General features: G+C 33.4%; 1 protein-coding gene across 2 annotated transcripts in view; it reads left to right on the top strand.

Annotated features, from left to right (window-relative positions):
• Positions 1–6,693: 6,693 nt before the first annotated feature.
• Positions 6,694–27,739, top strand: part of LOC138398222 (cadherin-10) — a 93,670-nt gene continuing 72,624 nt past the window's right edge. For both annotated transcript variants that reach the window (XM_069492509.1, XM_069492508.1), the window contains exon 1: positions 6,694–6,924. In XM_069492509.1, coding sequence (XP_069348610.1) covers positions 6,694–6,924 — 231 coding nt within the window. The remainder of the gene's footprint in view (positions 6,925–27,739) is intronic.

Below are 27,739 nucleotides of genomic sequence, written 5' to 3'. Positions count from 1 at the left end.
AATACAATGATTTGTTCAATAACTGGTTCATTGAGGTGCTCAGTATTGTATAGCTAAGTATTTGCATAGCTAATAACATGTTTCAGAGAGGCATTGATAACTTTAAGAATTAAAAAAAGTTAACAAATAATAAACCTTGCTTTGTCTTTTTTGTTCAATTGAAAACTGATGAAAGTATGATTTTTATATATATATATATATATATATATATATAATCCAGGAGATAATCCCTTTTTATGGAAAGGGCCTCCACATAAAACATAAGACAGGCTATCTATAGGTGGGCTTTTTAGTATTGTGCAAATATTGAAACATAATTAGAGTTAAAAATTAGTTCTGATAATTTTTTTCTGCTTCTTTTACTTATGTCTGACCATCTCACAATGACATGCCACAAAGATCTCTCTTACGATTACTGTACTTATCACCATGTAAATGACACTATTTATGCTTTTATCTTAAGTAGATTTTTAATGGCCAATTGTATATCTCCTTATATTTGTACCTTTGACTGATTTTCACAAATGAATGCCACATAAGTTTTTGCACTTTATGTATAATGGCAAAAACGCATTTTATAGTACAGTTTAATCCCAGTTTAATGCATATTCTACACATTTACATAATAGAACACATTAAAATGTGTAGTGGTTTAGTTTACACACTAGTCATTTGTACGTGCACAGAAGGTATTCACAGAAGTAACTTAGAAGAAGAATGATCTTCAATGGATTCTTTCTTCCAGCTATGGCTGTTTCTTTCTTGAAATTCTAATAATAAGGCATTAAGTGAAGAAAGACAACACATCTAGCATAGGAATTCCTAATAAACCTCCCAAACACTCTCTCCCAATCTCTTCACTCATTGTTTTACAGAAACAGCTCAAGTCCTGGGTCAAAGAAATTGGAGACCAGGTGGCTTTTATCCATACATCTTTAAGTTACCCTGAGAGCATTCTTGCTACCAGCCTCCACATAATGAAATCAATCCTAGCTACAGTAAAATGAGACTTCCAGCAAGCAGCAGGTGTGAGGCCACAGCTGTATTAGCACTGCTAACTTGGTCATGGATCAGGTTACATCTGGGACTGTCACATTTGCTGCTGAGTTAAAAAGGTTGCTAAGAGAGTAGCAAGAACTCTTGGATGCTGTTCTGTAGCCTATTAGCAGGAATCTTCGAGATAACAGCCACGTCTTGTGCCTCACTCACCAGTGCTCTTTACCCCTGCCATAAGCTGTACGCACTGCCGTTAATTTACATAGGTTACATCTGGTTTTTGCAAATTATCATGTGCAGATGTTAGCGCATAGTATAGCAGGAGAAGTGTTTTACCAGTTAGTGTGCAGGTCACATTCCTGAAGAATAAAACTAATTTCAAACGGTTTTGCTTGAAGGGGAATTTTAATCTGAGAAGAATAGCAAGGACCAGAGCTTCTTGGAATTCTTTCTGCATTGGTAACAATCCTAGCAATGTCTGATAACTTATCTGAGACTACCAAACCTTTGTGTTGCATATTTCATTCAACAGTGATATATTGATTGCCTATTTGATTAATGTCTTATGTGAGTTCTGTCATGTTAAATACAAATAGGATATGAGCATAAAATGGTCCTTGACATATTTTTAAGGAGAGGGACCAAGTTTCCTTTTCATTGAAATATTTTAGAAAGAATTATAATGGTCAATCCAGTTGAAAAATATGTATTGAACATTTTGTATGATTGCCTATGTTAGTAACTTTGCATGCAAGACAGAAGACCTTGCTTTAAACTTACTGCCTAAACAGAAATACATATGCAGAATACTTAAAATAGAGTGATAAATATTCAATGCAGTATTATATATTCTCTATGACATTAGAGCACAGTAGGTAATGTGTAATGAACTCTTGGAAAATATGATCAAACATATGGACTCATATTATTTTAGTCCTTAGTGTAATGCTTTGATTCAATTATCTCACATAGTGCTTCGTGCTAGATGCATAAAATGGTATCAGCTGAATAAAAAGGAAGTATTTAGTATGCACTGACTCATTTTAATTGTATAAACACACCAGAAAAATGTTCCTTTATTTCTCAATGTTGAAATTTCATTAGAATGTATTTGTTTTATAAAACTCTAAAAGGATTAACATTTCTACCCATAGAGGCTTTGGTTTGGTTTCAGTAATCTTTAGTATTTTCTATTACTGTAATAAATGGTAAAATGTTTTTAAAAAGCTAGTACATTAAGATCCTAATCAACATAATCAATTGACTGAAGAATGACTAATTCCTTTGATTAGCCAAGGATGGATTGTAGCTTAACTGATCAACTGTGATATGTTGAGACTTAATTAGTAATTGAGATGTGCCAAAAGACTTATTATATTATATTCTGTGGTCTTTTGTTCTTGGCTGCCTATATAATCAAATTAACAGGTTATAGAGGAAATAATATTTGTGATGAGTATTTCAGAAGAATAATGAAAATCCTATCACTGCAAAAGTAAAATAAGGCCCAATGAGACAAAGACACAAACAAACACATACTTTACAGCATGATCAGGAGAAAAATTATCATAGCCTGTGCTGACTTGAATCAAACATATTCTTCTGGTTAAAAAATTGTGGAAAAAGACTTAGAATATTTAGAAATAATGTTCTGATCTTCTCACTGCAGTCACCTTATATTTTATCTTCCCACCACTGTGGTAGGGTACATGTCTGAACTCTGAAGCACAAAACAAGAAAAGGTCATAAACAAGTTCTGAAGATGATTTTAGGTTTGAGGCAGGTCTACAGCTTTGCTATTCAAAGCACATGGTCTAGCTTCACTGGCATGACAGGAAAGCTTGTTAGAAATGCAGAACCTTGTGCCCCACCTCAAACCTGCTGAATGAGAACACAGATATTTAAGAAGTGATCAGGAGTTTTGAATGTGCATTAAAATTTAAGAAGCGCTGGTCTAAAGGAAATATGAGAATGTCGAATGCTAAAGGGTGGTTTAATAATTCTTAAACTTTATGTGATATTCATATTAAATTATTTTTGGGATTAAAATAAGGAAATGGGGTTTTGAAAGCATTTCTTGAAAATGAAATTAACTGGAAATAATATTATAGAATTTCATTAATTTTTAGCATTTTCATTCAGGGAGATAGTTTAATTGTGGTCTCAACCCACTTGATTTCTTTTAATTATAGTTCTGTTAATAAGTGCAACAGCTCCCTTATATAAAATTTTCATACTCCAAAACTTAGATATTATTTTTCATCATAAATAGTCTAACATTTAAAAGCACTCTTTCATAAACATATCAAGTACTTAATTAAAGAAATATTTACTGATACACCTATATATACATAGCAATGTGCTACTCACTAGTGAGGGAAATTCAATAAGGTGTAATCATTTGGAAATTATTCAGTATTATATATGAATGGGGAAGTAGTTTAAAAGCATTAGAAGTTATGTATCAGAGTTGAAATAAAGAATAATTGGAAATGTGAAATAAATGTTTAAAAATTATCTGGTTCCAGATATTGAAATAAAATCTAAAGTTTAGGTGTTATTTTCCCATACTAGATATTTTCAAAAATTTTAATTGATTTGAGCCTTGGAGAAGTGGGTTTTGGAAAATTAATTTAGCTAACACCCTGCAGGAGATATCTTAAATAAGAAAGATTGAGGTTAAGAAAACCTGTTAGGAGATAATGTGTGAGGTTTGCATGAAATGATGATCATTTAAAACAGTGTGGTGGCACACTCAATGGCAGAACAAAAAAGAGAGCTGAGAGCCATGAAGAAAGAAATAAAAGCAATGGGATACATTGACTGACCATGTAAGAGGTATACTTGGTTAAATAGAAATGTCAAAGATATTTGAGTCAGGTTACAGAAAGGGTGATTATTTGTGGTATTTATAGTAAAATATTGAAATGTTTTAAATATCTAATATATAGGCTCCTAGCTACATAGAATATACCTAGGAAGAATTAACTGTGGGCAAATTAAATGTTGGGTTAGTTTCATATAATTTGCTGTTTTTATTTAATCGTGTCATTCTTTGAAATGTTTTTTGTCAAATAATGTAGTTTTTTATGTATAGTATATTTTAATTATCTTATATCAATATTAGTGCATTTTACTGTGAATTCTTTGGGAGATTTATCATTAAATAATTGAAACTAGAATAAAAACAAAGAAAATGATCTGACGCATTATGTGGAGCTCCAATTATTTACTGGCAACATTTATAGACACATTCCCCACCTACTCCTTCCCAAAACATTGGTGTTTAGGCTCTTAATGTTGTAGGTAAGGTTATAGTTTGTTCAAGATGATCACTGATACAGCCTAGACTTGCTGGCAATTTTTTTAGTGAAAAAAAAAGAAATGGAATGAGAAAAATTGTTGCTTTAATAAGTTGCTTTTGTAGAACAGAGCAGAAATTCTCAGTTACACAACTTCTCCCTTGCCCCTTAGGAAGAGTAGAAGTATTTGGAAAATACGATCTAGCACATCCTAATACATTAAAGAACAAAACCAAAAACACCGTTTTAGTAAATATTCCTATTAGAATACAATGAGTTTGAGTTTCTGTAAGTTCAGTCCTTTGTGATATAAGACCATTTTATTTATCAGATAATTTCTAAACTCCGAATATTACATTGCATATTTTAAAATAATTTATATCTGTCATGGTGTATGTCTTCATGTGCTGTGGAGGGCTCTACTCTCATTTGATACACTCAACGGATAAATTGCTTCACCATTAATCTTATTTCTGTGGCATATTTATATTAACCTTTAAATCTTCTTAATAGCAAAGCAAAAAATGTGAACAGGTGGCTAACAAATAATTGTGGATGTAAACGCCAGGGTACTTAAAATGCATTGCCATATTAGAGAAGTGAAACTCAGTCCTTTGGGTCCTCAAACCACTTTGTATAACACATGTTTTATCATGTCCTGAAATAAAATCCATACCTATTAGAAAACAAAGGACAATCTACACAAAAAAAATTTCAATAAAAATAATGTACTAACAGTGATATAAGCAAAGAATAAAATAAAAGTACCTATGATTTAAAAATATGTATTTTCATACATAAATGCTTGGATTTAACAATGTATAGGAGATAATGGTGGTCAAATATTTTTTATCAACGTATATTTTGTTTATTCATTTATCCAAACTGATGAGCATCTATTATGTGAAAGATTTTGTTTCGGGCACTGTGAATACAGTGCTAAAAAAGGAAACCTTTCCTTTGTACATGGGATTATAGCAGAAAGACAGAATATATACATGATAAATAAATAAAATAATATATGTAGAGTATATTGAGATATATGAAATGCCAAGGAATGTTTCAAAGAAAGGCTTCAAGGAAGCAGGGGATCTAGCTGGGTGACTATCTACAGGAAAAACATTCTAGGCAGAAGGAACAAGTAGCAAGGTCCTGGTTGAGGAAAGGAGCATGTGACATGTGGTGCAGGGTGAAGCAAGAAGAACCCTGTGGCTGGAGAGGAGTCAGTTTCGGGGGGGTGGGGAGGGGGGCTATTGGGGGAGGTTGAAGTGAAAAAAGGTCAGAGAGGTAGCTGGTAGGCATGATATTGAATGTTGCAGTATTTTTTGACAGTCTTTGATTTTTACTTAAAATGGAATGAGAAGCCATTGGCATGTTTTGTGCAGGGAAGTGACGTGATCTGACTTATATTTTAATAGGATTCCTTTGGGAATTCTGTTGAGAAAATAGTGACAGAAGTGGGTAGAGAACAGTCCAAAGGCTATTGCTTTAGTCAGACTGGGATGTCATGGAGTTCTAGACCAGGGTCATGGCAGTAGAGGTAGTTAGAGGTGGACAGATTGTGCAAGTGTGTCAGAGGAAGAACTGACAACATATTACATCCTCCTACTCACTACTGTTTATTATATTACAAATTATTTCACTACAGTAGTAATTTTTTCTACTTTAGGAAATCCTATGGGTTCCACAGTCCAACCTAAAGGGGAAGAGAGGAGAGGCCTTCAATACAAGGCACTCCTGGTTTTTATTTGTTTGTTATGTTTTGTTTTTGCCTTTACTTTTAACTGAGTAGGATTAAATTTGAAGAAACCATGACACTGTTTAAAAAACATTTAAATATCATTTCATTGCACAACAGAATGCATGATTCCTGTAGTTTATTTAAATACCTATTTTGTTTTCAAAGTTTTAATTTATGCTAAATTACTCTAAAGAAATTGACTTGCAGAATGAACTGTATCTCCACTCTATATAGGAATTATAATTCCTAAAAACTGTTAAAGTGCCAAAACAAAAAGAAAGAAGTGTAATAATGTCCCTTCTTTAAAATTTGTCTGAAAGAAATTATCTACAATTATCTTTTCATAAATTGTAGACATGTTGCTAGACAAGTACTGTTTCTTAAAACGAATCATAATTTCATGACTAATAGAAAAAATAAACATTTTGTTTGCTGTTATTAATATATTATTGCCACTGTAAATTTAAAGTGACAAGTGATATTCATAATGTTATCAACTGACATTTTTTATTTGTTTGTTTGTTTGAAGCTTTTGGAAACATGTACAAAACATTGATGAAATGTTGGAAACCAGTTGAAACACAGTAAAATCCAACCCGGCAAAATAGGACTGCTTTCTCTTCATCCACATTAAGATTTGTCAAGAAGGGAACTATGACAATATATCAATTTTTGCTACTGTTTCTACTCTGGGTATGCCTGCCACATTTCTGCTCTCCAGAGATAACGTTTAGAAGGACTCCTGTGCCACAGCAAAGAATTTTAAGTGCACGCGTATCAAGGAGTGATGGCAAAATTCTGCATCGTCAAAAACGAGGTTGGATGTGGAATCAATTCTTCTTACTGGAGGAATATACAGGATCTGATTATCAGTATGTGGGCAAGGTAAGTCTATATTGAAATGGCAAATATTTATATTCTTTTTCTATATGTCTTATTGAGGACAATTGAAAGGTTATCAATGTCATCATTCTTATAAATTTGATTCTCTAAAACTCCCTAATGCATTATTGTTTAGGAAATACTAACTCTAACTTGAAAAATCTATGGGATGAATGTAACATGGTAAAAATAGGAATTCATTTACTACAATTAATTTTGCCCAATAACTCATGGAGTAAAGAGGTACTAAAAGCTGTAATTTAGGAATTTTTAGTTAGAAAGCAATGATTGTAAGAAAAAAATGTATGTCAATATGGTCATTTAAATGGCAATGTGTATATATATTTTTACGTGTGTGTGTGCGTGTGTGTGTGTATTTAACATTACTGTTGACTTCAGTGAGGAAGAAAAGACATATTTAAAAGTTGCTACTGGACACGGTCGCTCACACCTGTAATCCCAGCACTTTAGGAGGCTGAGGTGGGAGGATCACTTGAGGCCAGGAGTTCCAGACCAGTCTGGACAACAGAGAGAGACTCCATCTCTATAAAAGTTTTTTTTTAAAAAATTAACTGGATGTGGTGGCACGTGTTTGTAGTCCCATCTACTTGGGAGGGTGAGGCAGGAAGATCGCTTGAGCCCAAGAGTTTGAGGTTACAGTGAGCTATTATGATGCCACTGCACTGTAGCTCGGGCAACAGAGTGAGACCCTGTCTCAATACATACATACATACATACATACATACATAAGTAAATAGTTTAATCTTTTATAGAATGAGAAAGCAAGTGTCATCAAAAACATGACCAAAGGGCAAAAAGTTGCTTAATTATAAGATAACTTATTCCAGATATGAGTGTTATTTATTTTTCTTAAGTCACACTATGGGTGCATTTGTATAAACAGAAAGCAAATAGGAAGATTAGCAGGTAAAAAATATTTTATTTAAGTGCAGTACAAGATGGACAGAGAAGAGTTTTCATTCTATTCAATTATAAAGTTAGTGAAAATTAATTGTTGTTGGGAATGAAATAAGATGTGAATCATACAAGTAATAATGAATGCTTTGATACACTAGCTTATATATATATATATTTTTATTTCATCTTATTGTTATGGGGGATACAGAATTGCAGGTTACATACGTTGCCCATGTACCGCCTTTCCCCCCAAGTCAGAGCTCGAGGCGTGTCTGTTCCCCAGATAGTGCGCGTTGCACCCATCATGTAGGTATATATCCCTCCCTTCCCCACCCCCCTTCCCGAGTCAGCACCTTCAAGCGTTACCATTCCCCAAACGGTGCGCAATGCACTCATTGTGTAGGCATACCCCCATCCCCTCCCCCACCCCCCACCTCAGTCTGATATCCGATTGGTGTCGTTCCCAGATGTGTATTTAGGTGATGATCAGGGAAACCAATTTTCTGGTGAGTACATGTGATGCTTGTTTTTCCATTCTTGGGATACTTCACTTAATATAATGGGTTCCAACTCTCTCCAGGACAACCATAGAGATGTCATATCTTCATTATTTCTTATAGCTGAGTAATATTCCATGGTATACATATACCACAGCTTACTAATCCACTCATGTATTGATGGGCATTTGGGTTGTTTCCACATCTTTGCTATTGTGAATTGTGCTGCTATAAACATTCGGGTACATGTGTCTTTGTTCCAGAATGACCTTTTTTCCTTTGGGTATATGCCTAATAATGGGATTGCTGGATCGAATGGCAGGTCTACTTGAATCTGTTTAAGATACCTCCATAATGCTTTCCACAGGGGTTGCACTAGTTTGCAGTCCCACCAGCTACACTAGATTACATTAAATTCAAAGTTTCTTTCTTGATACTATTTGAATCTAACTGAAGTTGGCTAATGCCTTAGTTAACTTGAGAACTTAAGAAGAAATTCATTTTAATAGTGTTATTTTTATGGACAGGTTGTGAGACTATGTCAAAAAAAGGGAAATCAAGCACACTAACAAAAAGAAAACAGATATAGCCCCATGTGAATTCATCACGTTAACACTGTAAAATTAAGATGGATACATTACTGTGTCGAAGACTTTTGCATTAACTTAAACTGTGATGGTTTCATTCAAATAATTTAAATTGTGCTAAGAGTTTTTGTCTTCTAAGAAAAACTATTTTTGAGAGAATACATTTTCATTGATATTAAAACATTTTGATTTGTTTTGTCATATTTAAATCATTTTAGTCCTTTTTAAACATCTGCTAAGATGAGAAAGTTGACATTAAAGGTTAAATATAATATTGACCAGAAGAAGAAGGAAAAGAAACAGCAACCTAAGCAATCTTACTAGAAAACACAAAATAGCAGACTTATCATTGGTCTCATTGATTGAATGCCTGGGAACACAAGGTGAAGGTATATTTTATGGTTGTTCCAATAGGTGACTTTTACTTTATGAAACTAACCACATAAAACAGGATAACACAAATTTGGGCTATAGAAACTATAGATAGTTTTCTTTGGTTCTTCCTGGACATAGTAGTTAATTGGGTTATTTGCAGCTATTTCCCTTCATCTAGTCCTTAATGAGGATTTAATAAATGTTGGCAAATTTAGTTATCATTATATTATGTACTTTAATGATAGTCAAGCTACTTCTTATTTACTTTTTGTTTTTCCCTCTTCTATAAAATATCAACACCTCGAACTCAAGAACTGTACTTCATATCTCTCTTTGTCTATGTCTCTTAGACAAGAGCTTAATATATATTTAGCTGATTGAATTAATCTCAGTCATATTGAATTGAATTCCCTCAACCATCTGGTGCCACTTGGCTCTCTGGCAGAGAAAACTAGTCCAGAATTTTAATCATTGTGGATAATTAAAGTTGGTAAACTTAAGATATATGTATCTGGATACACAACTCAAATTTTCTTCTTCCTACTCTGCTTTATAAAAGCAAATTAGAAAACTTTTTAACCAGAATGGACATAAGGAATTTATAAAATGTGTTTATCAGTTTCTTTCTATATAAACTGTGTTGAACTCCTAAATCAACAAAAATTTATTATGTGCTGTAGCTCTCACACTACTTTGAGTCTGCTGTTATTAGCCAGTGTCTATTTTTTAGCTTATATTTCAAGTCCCTTTTGTAGTTTCTGTGGTTTATTCATGTTATGACCTGTGAAATACATGGTTTAAGATTTTTTTGTGTATAACATTGTATTGTGTTAATTACTTATTAGTGTTGCATTAATTACTCATACAATTAAAAATCTTACTTTACTATAAACATACAGATTTTTATATGCCAAAAAGGCAATGCTCAAATACGATATTTGAATAAACATATATTACAGTGAATATAAGTTAAGGCCAAGAATATTTTCTTCATGAAGCATAAAAAACTTAAAATCTCCTGCATACTCTCTCCAACATTATGTATAATTAATTTATTACATGGTCATCTTTTCCTTCAGAAATGTCTCTTCCAGCTCTTCCTTTACAGTAGGCATGTGATGTTAATGCTAAGTGTTGCAGTGCCTGTAGGCTGGTTTAGCCGTGGGAGTGATGTGTGTTACTATTACTAGACATAGGGGGAGAAAGTGACAGACATGCCACTGTAGTGGGGAACATTTTGGGAGCTCAGAATAGGGAGCGGTGGAGAGAATTACACTGGTGGGATGAGGATAAGACTAGAAACCACGTGTGCAGAGGGAGAAAAATAAAAGAATACTCCAAAACAATTAGTCAACCAGATCCTAGAAAGAATGGATGAATATAATTTCTCAAATAAAAACCATTACTGCTCATAGGGTTAAAGCAGAGGGAAGCTTAGGAAAACAAGCAACTGGCCTTCAGAAGACCTAGGATGTGATATTGTTCCTGCCACTATTTCTCTCCCCATGGTTAACCAACTTCATTTTCTCATTTAAGAAATTAAAGAGCATGATTATGTCAGAGAATATATATATATATAATCATTTTTAATGTTATTACATTATAAATGTGACATGCATGTGTATGTTGAAGCCCATTTAGAAAAAAGAAAGAAGAAATAAAGAGAAGGGGAGAGACAGAGAGAAAGAGAGAAACAAAACCCAGTGGCTAAATTATCACTGCTAAGACTCTTTTATTTTATTATGATACAAAGTAAATCATAATGAACTTAAAGCATTTCTTTGTTCAACTCTCAACATCAAGAAGCATTTTCCTTTTCTTCTAAATCATTAAGTCAAATACATTCTAAACAAAAATATATCCTTCATGAGATCTTGTTTTCTTTTCCATGAGCTAATGATAACTCTGACATTTAAGAAATTTCTGTATACAGGAATTTATAGGAATTATAGAAATGTCTTATATATTTGCTCCCATCTTTCATCTTCCAAAGCATGGGTTTCTAATGTTGAAATTCAAGAAATCTGCTTTTGAATTATGTTGCCTTCACATTGTAACCTTCTACAAATATACAAAAATTTCCAGATTTAAGATTAGAGAAATACTATGGTTATAAACTTCTATTTTTTATTGTTATTAATGGTTCAATATATTTTTACATGCAACTTCTGATCATAGTTTCCTATTGCTTGATCCAGTTGCCCAGAACAGATAATTTCAAATTTCTCATCTTTCATATTTCAAATCTAAGAAAAATAATGACATCAAACTATAGGATGTCCCGAAGTCTCCATATAAAGGAGAAATTTTGTAAAATTTTGTAATGAATATTTTGTAAAAAGGTACATTTAGCTACAATTTCCCATCTTCCTTATCTGTGACTTTTGGGACACCCTGTATATACTCTTCAATTTATTTTTTCCTTTTTTCTTTTTTTTTATTTGAGCATATTACGTGGGTACAAATGCTTAGGTTACGTATATTGCTTTTGCCCCAGCAGTGTCAGAGCTTCAAGCATGTCCATTCCCCATCCCCTTCAAGGGCACTGCACACATTAGGTGTGAATATACCCATCCCCTCCTCCCGCTTCCCATCTGCCAGACACCCAATAAATCTTACTACCATATGTGCACATAAATGTTAATCAGTTAATACCAATTTGATGGGGACTACATGTGGTGCTTGTTTTTCCATTCTTGTGATACTTTACTTAGTAGAATGGGCTCCAGCTCTATCCAGGATAATACAAGAGGTGCTGGATCACCATTGTTTTTTTGTGACTGAGTAGAACTCCATGGTGTGCATATACCACATTTTATTAATCCACTCCTGTATTGATGGGCACTTGGGTTGTTTCCACATCTTTGCAATTGTGAATTGTGCTGCTATAAACATTTGAGTGCAGATGTCTTTTTTAGACAATGTCTTTTTTTTTTTCCTTTGGGTAGATGCCCAGTAATAGGATTGCTGGATCAAATGGTAGTTCTACTTGTAGCTCTTTGAGATATCTCCATATTGCTTTCCATAGAGGCTGTACTAGTTTGCAGTGTATGAGTGTTCCTATCTCTCCGCATTCATGCTAACATTTATTGTTTTGGGACTTTTTGATAAAGGCCATTCTCACTGGAGTTAAGTCATGCCACATTGTGGTTTTGATTTGCATTTCCCTGATAATTAGAGATGTTGCACATTTTTTTCGTATGTTTGTTGGCCATTAGTCTATCTTCTTTTGAAAAGTTTCTGTTCAATGCCCTTTGGCCACTTTTTGATAGGGTTGTTTGATTTTTTTCTTGCTGATTTTCCTGAATTGTATATAGATTCTAGTTATCAGCCCTTTACCAGATATGTAGCATGCAAATATTTTCTCCCATTCTGTAGATTGTCTGTTTGATCTCATGACAGTTTCCTTGGCTGTGCAGAAGCTTTTTAATTTGATCAGGTCCCATTTATTTATTTTTGTTGCTGCTGGGATTGCCTTTGGAGTCTTCCTCATAAATTTACTTTTAATTGTAACAAATACACAGTTCTAAGCCAATTACTATTTTGTTTACTGCACAAAGTTTGTATTTTATGTAATAATTGGTCTCACATGGTTAAAAGCATATTAAATATAAATTTTAATCAAAATCAGAAATTGAGAAAAATCCCAAAACACCAAGAAAATGAATAACATAAAAGGGAAACCATAAATCTAATTCTGAGTCAGTATAGTAAAACAATTCACTCCAGGAAGTAAAAACATAATAATGTGTATATATTTACAATAATCAGGATACCTGTCTATATCTCTTTTATATAGTGAAAACAAACACCAGGGACATTATAAGAGATTTGGGGCCCTCTAGGCCATTCCAAACTAATAATACCTCCTTGATATACTTCTCTAAAAACAGAATCTATTTGGCATATAAATTCTTAAATTGTTGTTGGTAAATCTTGTCAAGTTCTCAATTGTGTAGCATTTCTTAGAAACAGGAACCATGTTCAATTATTTCTTAACTTTGTATCCCTTCTTCCTGAAGAATTGATGCCTTCAGAGTGCTAGAACAATAATGATTGTTTTCCATTTTAGCAGATTAAGAGTCCTTTTGGTATTTATAATTTTTTCTTCTGAAAATTCTTTGAGATTTCTTTCTATCCGCAAGCCACAATAAGCCACATCATTTCCCATAGTCTACTATGATTTTGTCCTTCCATAATATATAACCCAGGATGAACACTCATCTTTCATGTCAAGTAGCCAATTAGAAACATTCTCCCTACTCCTAACAAGCTTCTTCAATTTGGAAACAGCTGTTTTTGTTTACACAAAGTCACTTGGCTTTTAAATATTTTAATTCACACTTTCTGACTCTAAACTCTCCCATAATTGAAAATCATGGAATGAGTCATATATTTTGCCAGTCTATCTCAACTCTCTACCTTCAGTAGTTTCTTATTGGCTTACATCTCCTGAATGAGTATGATGAGCTTAGAGTAGCCTAGATTAGTGGTTCTAAATGAGAGTAATTTTTGTCACTTAGGGGACAATCATCTTGTGTCTGGAGGAATTTTTGGATTTTGCAACTTGGTGTGTGTGTGAGGGCGGTTGCTACTGACATCTAGTTGGTACTGGCCAGAAATGCTGCTAAACATCCTATAATGCACCGGACAGACTCCCATAGAATTTTTTAGTTGTCAATTATCAATAAGGTTGAGATTGAGAAACCCTGTCTTAGACCCTCTTAGTTTTTTAGAGGGTCTTGCCTTTTCCTAAACAGCTCAGTCTTACTTTTGATTCCTTCATGTGTTCTTATTTCTGAATCTGCTCTCAAGTATGATCATGTTTCTTCCCTTCAGGGTTACCATTAGTGTTTTGTTCTCAGGTCTTGGACTTCTATCAAGACCTGCCCTTCGGTTTCTGTCTTGTCTTACTTAAGATATATATGTTTGGCTCCAGCCTCTAGGCTACCCTTTTTTGTAGATTTTTGGCCTCTCTGAACATCCACTATGAATAAAGTATTTATTCATTATTACAATAAATATCTAGAGGACTTTCCAGGTACTACTCTGGGATTAAGCATGCAGAGGTGAAAATATAATTTCTCTACTCACAAAATGCCTGCCTTAAGGAGCGAGGATAAATAGTAAATAAGGATAACTGGAAGTCATCAGGCTCTTTTTGCCTTAGAAACAACACAGTCCCCAAACCTAAGAACAAAACAATAGGTGCCAAATAGCCCCACGTGCCATTTCTGCAGTACTTGTAAATAACATAGATATAAGACAGTTTGGGGATTTGTGTTATACGAAACAATATTATTGCATGTTAAAATTGAAGATTAAAAGCATGCTTTTATTTTTTATTAGTCTGTTTATTTCTTTGGAAGGTTTTTTTGACACTCAATACCTCATGAAGAAGTGATAATTAATAATTTCTAGAGGAAGGATCTCCCAGAAACTGTAAAAGACTGATCCATGAAAGACTAACTCAAATTTAAACATCAATAATGCCTGGAAATAGCAACTGTGACCACTAGATTGGATAGTGTCTCTTTTCTCCTTACTAATAGGGGCACAATCAAGTCAAACCTGGTCACAGCTGGAGAAGGGGTAGTTGGAAATAAGAGAGAAGAAACTGACTCCCACTACTTCTAGCTTCCTAGGGTGAATAGATTTCAAGTGCACAGTGCTTTATATTATAAGAGAGTTCAATCATAGCACACATTCTCTTGGACATTTTGGTAACAGATATGAGACTGTTCTTGAGGCTAAATATTCTCAGTTAACATTTTTTTTTATCCAAACATAAACAAAAGGACTGACGTAAAATACATCTAGCTGTATTTTAGTGACCTGTTTTTAGTGATGGGATTGAGATGGGGCTGTCAAGACACAGTTATTTTCTATTTAAACCCTGTCAATTGTAGGCGTAAAATGGATGGAGCATGAATAAGACAAATGCATTAGGTAATTACAGTTAGAAAAAGTCCTGGAGGAAAATAAATCAGGGTGGTGTGATAGACATTGGTAGAGACTTTGTTTGGATTAATTTATAAATATCTTTCTGATGAGTTAGCATTTGGAAATTTCCAAAATTTACATTATTTTCCTGATATGTAAATACCACACAAAAAAAATAAACCTGCATTAGAGTCTGCAGGGCCTTCATCATGTAAGAGGTAAATAAAAGCATTTTTAAATAGAGGCATGCCCTGCAGAACCCTGATAATGTTTTCCAGGCAGACCACATGTTTATTTTTAATTCTCAAAATCTGTACCATGTATGTGTCTCTCAATGCAGTAATACTTCAGCTAGTAGTTACAGAGAGAAGATGAGCTTACATCTTCAAATCTCACTATAACATTTTAACAAAGTAGTGTTCAGGAAGATCGTGACTGCCTAAATTTTGCACTCAAAATTTTCCATCATACATTTTGAAAAACTTTATCTATTATTTAAAAATATTCAAATTCAAATAAAAGATTTAAATCTATAATATAACCAATCACTTTTAAAATACTGAACTTTAAAAATATAAAGTCATTTAAGAATTAAGATTACATGAAAATTGAGTCAATGACTTTTAGCAAAAGCTCAAGAGAAATCTCTCTAAATGAAAATGTATTAAATCTCATATAAATTTTCTCTGCAAAAAGTATCTCAATAGAATTTATCAATAACAGGTACATGTATAATATAATTGCAGTGAAGTATGAGTAACTATTATTATGGTGTTACGAATCTCTACCGGAGTCCTCTCATTGTCTTTCTTGGATACAATATATAATTATATGTTCAGTTAAATTTTGTACCCATTGTGCTAGAGAACAATGTTCTTCTAAATAAAGAAAATAAAAAAGAGGGAGGTTTGTTATTGTATTTGTTCATCAATGTCTCATACTTGATACATGTTCACGTATACGAATTGTCAGTTGTTTCATATGAAAGCATAAATAGGAGAGAGCAGTTTAATACATTTCCTAAAATGAATTCTTACATATTCATTTAAAATATTTAAATTTCTACATCCATTTTCTTAAAGAATATTTTTTATTTTATTGTTTTCTTATTATCATCATCATTATGATGTTGCTAATCTTATAATCATGACTCATGACTCTTGGTAATTTTAACTAAGAGTTAAAAGCATGTAAGTTTTCAGGTGGATAGACTAAAATTGAGAAGAGGGAGCAGTAATTTTGTTGTAATATAACATACAAATCTTTGGTTCTCTCCTTAGAACCCTAATCCACAATAAGCAAAGGGTATTTTATATAAATTTCAGATTCCCCTTTTAGCAAACTTTTTTCACTAATTTCATGTTTCAAACTGTACTTTATGCATTTATAGATTACATAAAGCTATTAGATTTAGAACTTTAAATTAAAATTTTAAAACCTAGCCCAGGATTAAAATTATATTATCAAGTAGGAAATCGAACTATATGAGTATGTACTATTATATCAATTATTCTAAAGGACTATTTCATATTTGGCTGCTGGTTAGCTTACTTATAGCACCATATTTCTCAGAAATCAGTAATATCACTTCCAAATATATTTTAAAAAATTCCAAGACCACCGAGTTTTTTTTTTTTTTTTAAATTTTCCTTAACACTCCTTTGTTGCTATTTACAAACCAGCATCGTAGGTTTTGCACCAAATCTAGTTTGTATGTGTTTGATTAACCTGAGTCCAGCAGGTTAATGAATGCAGAGAGTTGGAATTGTGAATTATGAGTGGACTAAGCTTCTGCATCCATGATAGTTGAGCTTCTGAAAGAATATAATAAAGAGAAACAGCAAAGATCAAGGACAAGACCTTTGATTATGTTTACTCCTAGAGGGAGGGAATATCCAAGAAGAAATGTGTGTGTTTTGGGGCAGGAGTGTGTGTGTGTGTGTGTGTGTGTGTGTGTGTGGTATAGGCGACTAGGCCTCTTTTAGACACCAAAGGAGAACAAAACTCCAAAGAATTGACTACTAATCATGTTGAGTGATGCCAAGGTATTAAGGAGACAGGTTTAGCAATTTAGAGATAAGTGCAGGCCCAAAAGGGAGTCAGTCATTCTAATAATATGGGGCAAATGGGAGTCAGATGGCTTTGGTTTCTCCTGGAAGGAGGTCATAATACCCGTTTCTCAGAGGCATGTTATTAAGATAAAATAAGTGAAGATAAAGATGTATTTGAAATGATGAAGAACTATAGATATGACATTGTAATATGGACAAAAAGAGAGGATGAGAATGTGAACATCAAATGAGATCACCTTTTTGTTAAAAAATTAGAATTAAAAAATCAACATCAAGCTGATAGCCAGCATCATTCATAACCACTAAACAAAAAAGCATGCTCATTTAAATCACCAACAAGAATAAACAATTTCTAAAAATGCTTTTCTCACTATTGATATTTGACATTCTTCTGGAAGCAAAACAGTAGTGTAAATGCTATCATAAAGACTTTTTTTGTGAGAATTAAATGAGATATATAACATTCTGAAATCTCCTGACACATCCTGATAATGATACCTCTAAAATTTATATTATTATTTTACTTAATATCCCAACAACCTCATTAGGTAGTTTCAGTTATCTTTCATTTACTAGTAAGAAAAAAAGTATGTTCTTGTCTAAATAAGTTTTCTAGTGGTACAAATCTAGAAAGTTTAAGGGATGGGATTCTAATCCTGAATGTATAACTACAGAGTGTATACTAAGTCAACATTATATTTTATTGCATCATTAATAATAATATTCTCATTCTTATTAACATTATCTCAGGATTACCACACCAAATCAATAAATTAAGTAGTGCAATGATAAATAAATTAGCTGATTTTCTTTTCTGATTGAGTACAAAACTAACATTGCAAAGGTAACAGGGATATTGTTACTATTTTACAGAAAAATCCAATTAATTTTGGAGCCATCATGTGTTTATTAATTAATTTATATTTAGAATTGATAATTCATGCACTTGGTATTGAATTTAAAGGGAAAACGTTGTACGTAGATAAAATTAAGATTCCCATCATAAGCCTTGGGCAGCCATAATTCTCTACCTAAAACATTTCCCCACATTTTCTAGTGTTTTTGTTTATACTCCAAGAGAAATTCTAGAGCTGTGTAAATACATGTGTGTGATATCGTTTTTAAAAACATGGCGGTGTAGTTTATGTAGTTAGAGTGCAGCAGCAACATCATAGCTCACTGCAACCTCAAACTCTTGGGCTTGACCGGTCTACCTACCTCAACCTCTAAAGTAGCTGGTACTATAGGCACACACCAGGCTATTTTGTGTGGAGCCTCCCTCTTGCTCAGGCTGTCTCGAAAACCTGGCTTCAATGATTCTCCTGCCTCTGCCTCCCAAAGTGCTAGGATTACAGGCATGAGCCACGGTGCTCAGCCTAACTTGCATTTTTTACTTAAAAATATAACCTGGGGACTCATCTCTTTTCAGTACATAAAGATATTTCCCCCCCTTTTTTTAGTAACTGAATAGAATTCTAATTGCTTTACCATAATTTATTGTACTGTTTTTACTTCTGAAGGAAATTTAGTTCTTTAAAAAAAAAATTTGCTACTATAGCAGTATGACAGGTGCTGTTTCACACAGTGTTGGTAAATGTTTAGGACATATGACTGCAAGTGGAAATGCTGAAGCGGTGTCTTGAGAAATTTTAAGCTTTGATAGGGATTGCTAAATTGGTCTCCAATGAGGTTGTTTCAGCTTATACCAACAATCTATGAAAGCAACAATTTCTCTATAACTATATAAGATCTTTGTATTATTGTAATCTTTTATTTTTTAATCTTATATATGAAAACATTTATGAGTGATATTTTATTTCCCTTATAAGTGTGCATAAGCATCTCTTTATATGTTTAAATCATTTTGCCATTTTTAAGTGTATTTATTTTCTTTGCTACTTCTCCTATTAACAAGGTAGTCTTTTTTCCTTTTGATCCACAAATTCTCCTTATTAATTGACCTTTAATTATTTTTTAAATTCTTAAAGGTAATTCATACTGAAATTTGCAAAAAAACGCATATATACACTTTAATAAATAAATATAAATCAAGTGAAATGACCACTACTCAGTCCAATAAATGGAAAATTTCTAGCCCTTAAGAATCCCTCTCTGCAGTGTATTAATAGCAACACTAATTTCCTTCCTAGAGGGGACAATAAGCTTCATTTTGTGATAATAATGTCTGTAATTCTTTTATTTTATACTTATATGTAGCCATTCCTAAATAAAATACTAGAATTTTGCCTATTTCTGAAATTTATGAATATAACCATAGTTCAGATATTCTTTTGACAAATGTGTAGTTTCTTTTTATATGGATATGTTTGAATTTAGTTATACATCCTATCAAAAGTAGATATATGACATTGCTCCTTCCCTTAGCTTTGGCCATTACTGATAATGCTTCTATTAAAATTTCTGTACTTACATCCTGATACTTACATATAATAACTTTAAAGTACATAAAATTGGGGTAAAATAGATAGTGTGTACCTAGCTTTAATTTTTCCACAAATTGCCATATTAATTTCCAGAATTTTAACCAATATATGCTCCCACCGGCAATATATGACTTCCTGTTATTCAATGTTAACAACCAAACTTCTTATTTTTAGAATTTTTTAAAATTCTGTTATTAATTTTCATTTTCTTAAATAACAATAAACTTTCATCTTAGCGAAGATGTTTTTCCAGTGTTTCACAAATTGTTTCTTCAGGTCATCTGTTCCTTTCTTATAGATTGCTTCATTCCAAAATCCCTAACAGGCGTGGAGCACCAATTACTTTCTAGGCACTCTCTAGGTCTCACTAGGTCACATCACTGAAGAGAGGGTAACCATCCTGTCCTCAGGAAGCTCACACATTTAGTGGGAAATGCAGAAAATTAAAAATCCAAGTAAGAAATATATTACTCATAATGATGTTCTAGAAGATGATGAGTACTATCATAAAACAAGAGATAAAGCAAGATAAGACATAGTGGAGGGTGGGGCAGAGCACAGGATAATGGTGAATTCTTCCTCACTGAGAAGGTCATATTTGAGCAAAGGATTTGAAGGAAGTGAAAAAGGTAACCAATTATCAATGGGATACTATTTTTATGAAGAAAAAAATAGCTACTTCAAATGCTCTAAATTGGGAGATTCTAGCGAATATTTGAGGAAAGCAAGGAGATGAGTGTGGCTGGAGCAAATGGAGCAAGGGGCAGGTGGGACAGGAAGAAAAAAAGGGGGGTAATGGGGACCCAGAAACTGTAGGGTGTGGTAGATAGAATAATGGCTCCCAAAGATGACCATGTCCTAATCCCCAGGATTGTGAGCATGTCACTTTAAATGGTAAAACAGAATATGCAGATATGATTAAACTAAGGATCTTCATGTGGGGATATTATTGTGGATTACACAGATAATCGCAGTGTAATCACATGGGTCTCTACAAGAGTGAAACAAGAATGTCAATGTCAAAAAAAGATGTGACAATGGAACCAGGGTTGGAATGATGTTACTTTGTAGATGGAGAAAGGGGACACAACCCAAGGAATGAAGATAGCTGGAAAAGGCAAGGAAACAGAGTCTCCCAGGAAGCTCCCAGGAGGAATGGAACCCTACCAGCTCCTACATTTTAGACTTCTGACCTTTAGAACTATAATAAAATAAATTTGTGTTGTTTTAACTCACTAAGTGTATGGTAATTTGTTACACTAGTCATAAGAAACTAATATATAGGGTCTTGCATGAATTTTGACTTTGACTCTAAGACAAATAGGAAGATATTATAGAATTTTTAGCAGAAGACTGACATTATACTAATTATGTTTTAAAATTTTCACTCTGGCTTCTGGTTTAAAATTGATACAATAGAAATTTTTGGAGATTACACAAGGAATGTTAAGAGTGTCGTTGTGGATAACTCTGAAGGTTTTTACCTCAGCAACTAGAAAAAAAAAATAGATTTGCATTAGGAGAAATAACCAGATTTCAACTTTGGGTGTAGTAAGATAAATGGAGTTTTGAGTTCTAAACGAGGACCTCTTAGGAGTTATCAGCATATAGATGGTATTTAATGTATTTAATGTAATGGAACCAGATGGTATCAAAAAAGTGAGCATAGTGAGAGAGGAGAGACTAGGTCTGTTTTCAGGGGCAAACCCACATTAAGACCTATGTACAGTTAAGAAGGGTGTGGGGAGAAAGAAGAAAAAACAACAGATGAAACAGAATACATATCCCTTGAGCTGCAGGGAAAACTAAAAACTTGAGGTGTCTTAGAAGAGAGATGAAGAACATGCATGGAGAAGAGAATATGTCAGCTTTGTCAAAAGATGCTACTAAGTCAACTATAATGAGAGTTTTTAATTGACTGTCGACTTTTGTTTCACGGAGATAATAGGTATACTTGATGTTTATAATTTCAGTGATATGATGTGTCTAGAATTCATATTGCAGTGGATTTAAAGGAGAATACAGAGAGAAAAATTGCAGAAAGTACATGCAGGCAAAAGTTAAGGAATCTTGCTAGAAAGGAGCAACTATATGCAGCAGTATCTGGCAGGGTATACAATGTTAGCGTTCTAGAGAAAAAATATTTTTTTAAGTTGTCTTCCTGCATTGTTAAAGACCCCAATATAATATTGAATAGAAGACATGATAGAATTCTTATTTTGTTCTTGATTTCAAAGAAAATGTTTAACATTACTATTAACTATGAAGTATCTTAAGGTTATTTTTAAAGATGCTTTTATCAGAATAAGGAATTACCTTTTTATACTAGTGTTTTATGTTTTTTATTTATAAATGAATATGAAATATTTTAAAATTTATTTATGCCTCTATTGAGCTGTTTATTTCTGCTTTAATAAATTAATCTGAATGATTAACTTAAATAACTTTTATTTTAACTAAACTTGAAGGTCCGCGAAAGTCGACATTGGTAATGATATATTCTTCTTTATAATTCTATCTTGTGTTTCCCAATGTTTTGTTTAAAATTCTTGATCTTAAAAAATCGCTTATTTTTATACAAAATATTACCCTGTTAAAGACTTTTATTTCACTGTTTTTATTGGATTTAGGTATAGAACTTATACTATCGATACAAAATGAAATAAGTAGTATCACCATGTTTTCTATTTTCTTAAATAATTTGTGTGAGATGGATTTATTGTTTCATGAATGTTGGATAGAATTTACTAAAGATACCCCATGGTACCACAGTTTTATAGTAGGGAAATTGGAGCCATTGACTTGTTTTCTTTAATGATTATAAGGATACTTACTTTCTCTTTCTTTCTTGCCTTAGTTTCAGTAAACTTCATTTTTGACATTCATTAGATATTAGTTGTAACAAATAAAACATTAACGCAGAAAAAAAATCCCAAAGAGATTATAAACTGTACAAAGAAATGGTAAATGTTTGATGTGATAGATATGCTAATTACCCTGATTTGATCATTATACATTGTATACAAGTATCAAAATAACACTCTGTATCCCATAAATATGTACAATTGTTATGTGTCAACTAACAATAAAAGGGAAAAATAAAATAAAATCTAAAACCTTTTTTAAATGAACTATTTTATTTTAGAATAGTTTTAGTTGTGTAGAAAAGTTGCAAGGGAGTAGGAAGAGGTCCTGTGTATCCAACACTCAGTTTCCCCTATTGTTAATATTTTCGGTTACTTTAGTACATTTGTCATGAGTAGTGAACCAATATGTATACATTACTATTACCTAACCTCCGTGCTTTATTCGGATTTCATTATATCTTCACTAATGGCCTATTTTCTCTTCTAGAATCCCACTGGGAAACCACATTGTGTTTACCTGTCATGTGTCCTTAGGCTTCTTTGGGCTATGGAAGTTTCATAAATTTGTTTGTTTGTTTTCATGACTTTGACCTTGTTGAAGTGCACTTATCAAGTATTTTGTAGAATATCTCTTAATTTGGAATTTTCTATTTTGTTCTTATGGGTAGACAGTGGTTATGGGCTTCGGGTAGGAAAAACACAGAGGTGAAGTGTATGCCCACGTGTTTTCAGCATTCTTTATTACTGATCGTGTTAACCTTGAAACATTGGCTAAGTCTTCACTGTAATGCTACTTTCTGTACTGTACTCTTTGGCAACCAGTCACTAAACATACCCCACATTTAAGAAACTAATAGTTATTCTCTAACTCCTGGAGAGATAACATCTAAAAAATTATTTAAAATTCTTTTGTATGGGAGATTTGTCTCTTCTCCCATATTCATTGATTTAGTCATTTTATTTATAATTCATATGGACACATGGATATTTATTTTTTACTTTGGGCTATAATCTAATAATACTTGACTGACTTTCTTGCTCAAATTGATACAGCTTTGGCCATTAGGAGCTGTGCTCATCCTTTTAGTTATTTATTTATTTATTTTTGAGCACTCCTTTACCTTCTTACACAACAAGATGTTCCAGTCTCGTCTTGTATATTTCCTGGCCCAGCTGGAAGCAGATATTTCACAAATAATACATTTTTCAAAGAGAAGGGATAGTGAGGAGGCTTAACCTTCCAGAATTTTTTTAATTTCATTTTAGAATATTACGGGGGTACAAACACTCTTGTTGCATATTGCCTTTGCACCACCAGAGTCAGAGCTGCAAGTGTGCCCATCCCCCTGAAAGTGTGCAATGCATCAGTCAGGTGTGAATTTACTTATCCCCTCCTCCCTCCCACCTGCCGGATACCTGATGAATGTTACTTCCATACGTGCACATAAGTGTTGATCAGTTAGTGCCAATTTAATGGTGAGTTCATGTGGTATGGAAAAACTTTCCAGAATTTAAGTTAAATTATGTCATAATCCTGAAAAGCACATGGCTCTGAGTTGAAACAAAAAGAAAAAAATCCAATATAACAAAAGAAATTCTAAAAGAGTATGTAAAATGTTGGGTAGTTCAATTCAATAGGCATCAGGAACAACTCAGTGATGGAAAAATTATCCTAACTTTAATTACTAGTGTAACTGCTAGTTAGCAATCTAGAAAATTTTATTTCAGTTTATAGCTGATATAATTGAGGAGATGCAGGGGATAGATCATCACATAAGAAAATCAAATTGTCTCTCAACATAAGAAAAATAAATATCCTAAAATAATTAAAGTTGCAAAAATAAATAAAAATGGTGTTGGCAGGTCTGCAAGAAACATACTCATGAATGATAGCTCTGTGATTGGATTCAAATTATCAGAAGTCAATAGTTCAAACAATAGGTGAAGAACAGTAAATTTTTATATCTTTGATCCAATAATTACATTTTGAACAATTTAGAAGTTGTTAACCCCAAAGAGAATAAAAATAATGTTTATAGAAATATTATTTATAAAATAACAAAGTGGAAATCTATCCAAACTCCCAACAGGAAAATGCTAAACAATTAAGACACCTAAACACAATATGAAATTTGCCCAGGTCTTAAAAATAAATATACAGATTACAAGACCACAAGGAAATATTATTGGAAAGGAATAGTTTTATTACTGGAAAGAATGTTATAAAATAGAAAGCATGCACTCTTTACATTTAAGTGAACATATGTGTTTGCTCATTCACATTCATTTATTCAGTCATCCAATAAATATTTGTTTGTTTGAACACCTACAATATGCTAGACACTGTGAAAATAGTATGATCACTCATATGTAGCTGTTTCCTTCAAAAAACTTATACTTTGACAAAATTCCAAAACATTTTAAAGCAATATAAATAGAGAAAAATGGTCATGAAGCTCATTTTTAGGTAAAAATACCTTAATTCATGAAAGGATAGAAGCAATTGACTTCTATAAAATTTCAGACTGAGGATGTAGAAGACATTTTGAAGATGAAGTTAACCTCTTTGTTTTAGATCAGTTCAAGTGATGATGAAAAGTCTACCTGAATCTCTTTTTTATAGTAATGGTTAACTTAATTTCTAAATAATATATTGAGGTATAGTTATTTGGACTATTTACATTTAATATATCTTTAATATATTTAGTTTTAATCTATCATACTATTTGTTTTATATTTGTAACATGTGCTTTTGTTTTTTTCTTTTTAACAATCTTTTGAACTAATTGAATTTTTAAAAATAATCCTATATTATTACTTTTAGTTTCTGCTTATTTCTAACTCTTCATTTTATTATCTTAGTGCAGGAATTAGTAAACTACGGCTAATGTGCTAAGTCTGGAATGCAGTGTCTATGCCTTTGATCTAAGAATCATTGTTCGGCCCCGCGCGGTGGCTCACGCCTGTAATCCTAGCTCTCTGGGAGGCCGAGGTGGGCGGATCGTTTGAGCTCAGGAGTTCGAGACCAGCCTGAGCAAGAGCGAGACCCCATCTCTACTAAAGATAGAAAGAATTATATGGACAGCTAAAAATATATATAGAAAAAATTAGCCGGGCATGATGGTGCATGCCTGTAGTCCCAGCTACTCGGGAGGCTGAGGCAGTAGGATCGTTTAAGCCCGGGAGTTTGAGGTTGCTGTGAGGTAGGCTGACGCCACGGCACTCACTCTAGCCTGGGCAACAAAGCGAGACTCTGTCTCAAAAAAAAAAAAAAAAAAAAGAATCATTGTTGCATTTTGTAAGGCCATGTAAAAAAAAAAAAAGAACATGATGTTGTGATTTATGTGCCCCTCAGAATCTAAACTATTTACTATCCTATCTGCCCCATTACAAGTAAAAAAAAAGGAAACCAATATTATTGTGTATGCCACAATTTAAAACATGAGAAGCATTGAGAATTAAAGTTTTTCATTTATTTATAATAAAAACGTAAGCATAGTTTAAATATCACTTGCTTTCTTCTCATCATAGAACATGATACAGAGTGAGCATCTATTTTATGCCTTGGCAAATTGTCATGCTCCTTACTAAGTTTGTTGTAAAATATCTGTGAGTATTCCTTCAATAGGATATTTTGTACTAGTGTCACTTCCTCTGTGACATTTTATCCTTTTCTTCACATCCACTTTCCCCAATATATCAATATTCTGTTCACCGCTCCATTGGCTCCATATCTGGAGCCTCTCAAATGGTGCAGTAAGTGTCAATATTCCTATGGTCATGACTTCTTCTACAGCTGTACTTTTGTTTCATGTAAATTTCACTTTCAACAATGTCATGTTTTATTTGTTTGCTACACTTTCATTTTTGTTGACCAATATCCTCTTTCAATTATCCATTTTTGTAAAATGTCATGAGAGCCAACAAGGCAGCACAACCTTGCATTTGGGTGACTGTGCGTAAACTGAATAACAGATACATGGGGATTAATCACCAATGGAGTTTGAAAAACTTGACATAATTGGTCACTAATCATAATCACTGTCATTTATGTAGTGGTTTGCGAACTGCAGAGCTAGCATGAAATTAATATACTATGGCAATTGAAAATTGAACTGCATTGTTGAGTGAATGGTGTTATTGAACTAAACTATGATAACAAATCCATTCATAAAAGAACTGGGCTCCATATACACACCTTTAACTTATCACAATTTTTGTTATATTTTATCACTTCATGCATCATGTCAAAATCTGAAAATATTTCCATTTCTCCCTTTTGGGCAATATAGGTAGTGGTCTCTAAGACACAGGAAACTAAAGGAGATTAAAAACAATGTTTTCCTCAGCATACTCCTTTGAGACACAAGTGCATGGAAGAACCCAGGTGGGGCGGATGCTGATGGCAAGCTTGTTGAGAGTGTGGAAGACTCAGGTGGCTGGTGTCCACAGGACAGGATATCAGACATGAGGAACGCTACACAAGAGAGAACTCCACAGATTTTTACAGTGTTCACCTCAATTAGTCAGCATGTATGAAAATTACCTGAGGCGGAGAAAGAACTACCTAAAGGGATTAGAGGGAACAGTGCCTCATGCTCATAAAGTACTGGGAATAGTGCTCATTCTCTTCAGCCAGACAGGAAAATCTCGAGATTTGTGGATGATTGTACCTGTCACTCTACAATTTAGCCATATAACCAAAAACCACTTGCACATTTAAATCTATCAAAATGTAAATTAAAAAATACAGATAGATAGAAGAAATAAGTTCTAACATTTGATAAAACAGTAGGGTGTCTATGGAAGCCCTGGTGTGGTGTGTGCACCAACAGCGGGGAATTAGCAGCTCCTGAGGAGCCCCAGCTCAATCTTCTCTCTCGGCAGCCCCGGGTGGGGCAGGCGAAAGGGAGGAAAAGAGTCTGGATGTAGGAAAGCTAGCATTCTGGTCATCTCTGTCGCTCTCTCCAGAAGGCAGCCCACCCAGAATGTCCAGGCTCTGAAGTCAAACAGATCTCGGGACCCACTGGTCCCCTGTGGCTCCCACGGACAGTCTGAGCCAGAGTTGGGAAATGTTTGTGTGGGAATAAGCAAGATGAAAACTGAGGGGCTAAA

This window comes from Eulemur rufifrons, chromosome 17, assembly GCF_041146395.1.
Source record: "Eulemur rufifrons isolate Redbay chromosome 17, OSU_ERuf_1, whole genome shotgun sequence".
NCBI lineage: Eukaryota > Metazoa > Chordata > Mammalia > Primates > Lemuridae > Eulemur > Eulemur rufifrons.
The sequence above is the reverse complement of the archived record's forward strand: the minus strand, read 5'-3'. Positions and strand labels throughout refer to the sequence as shown.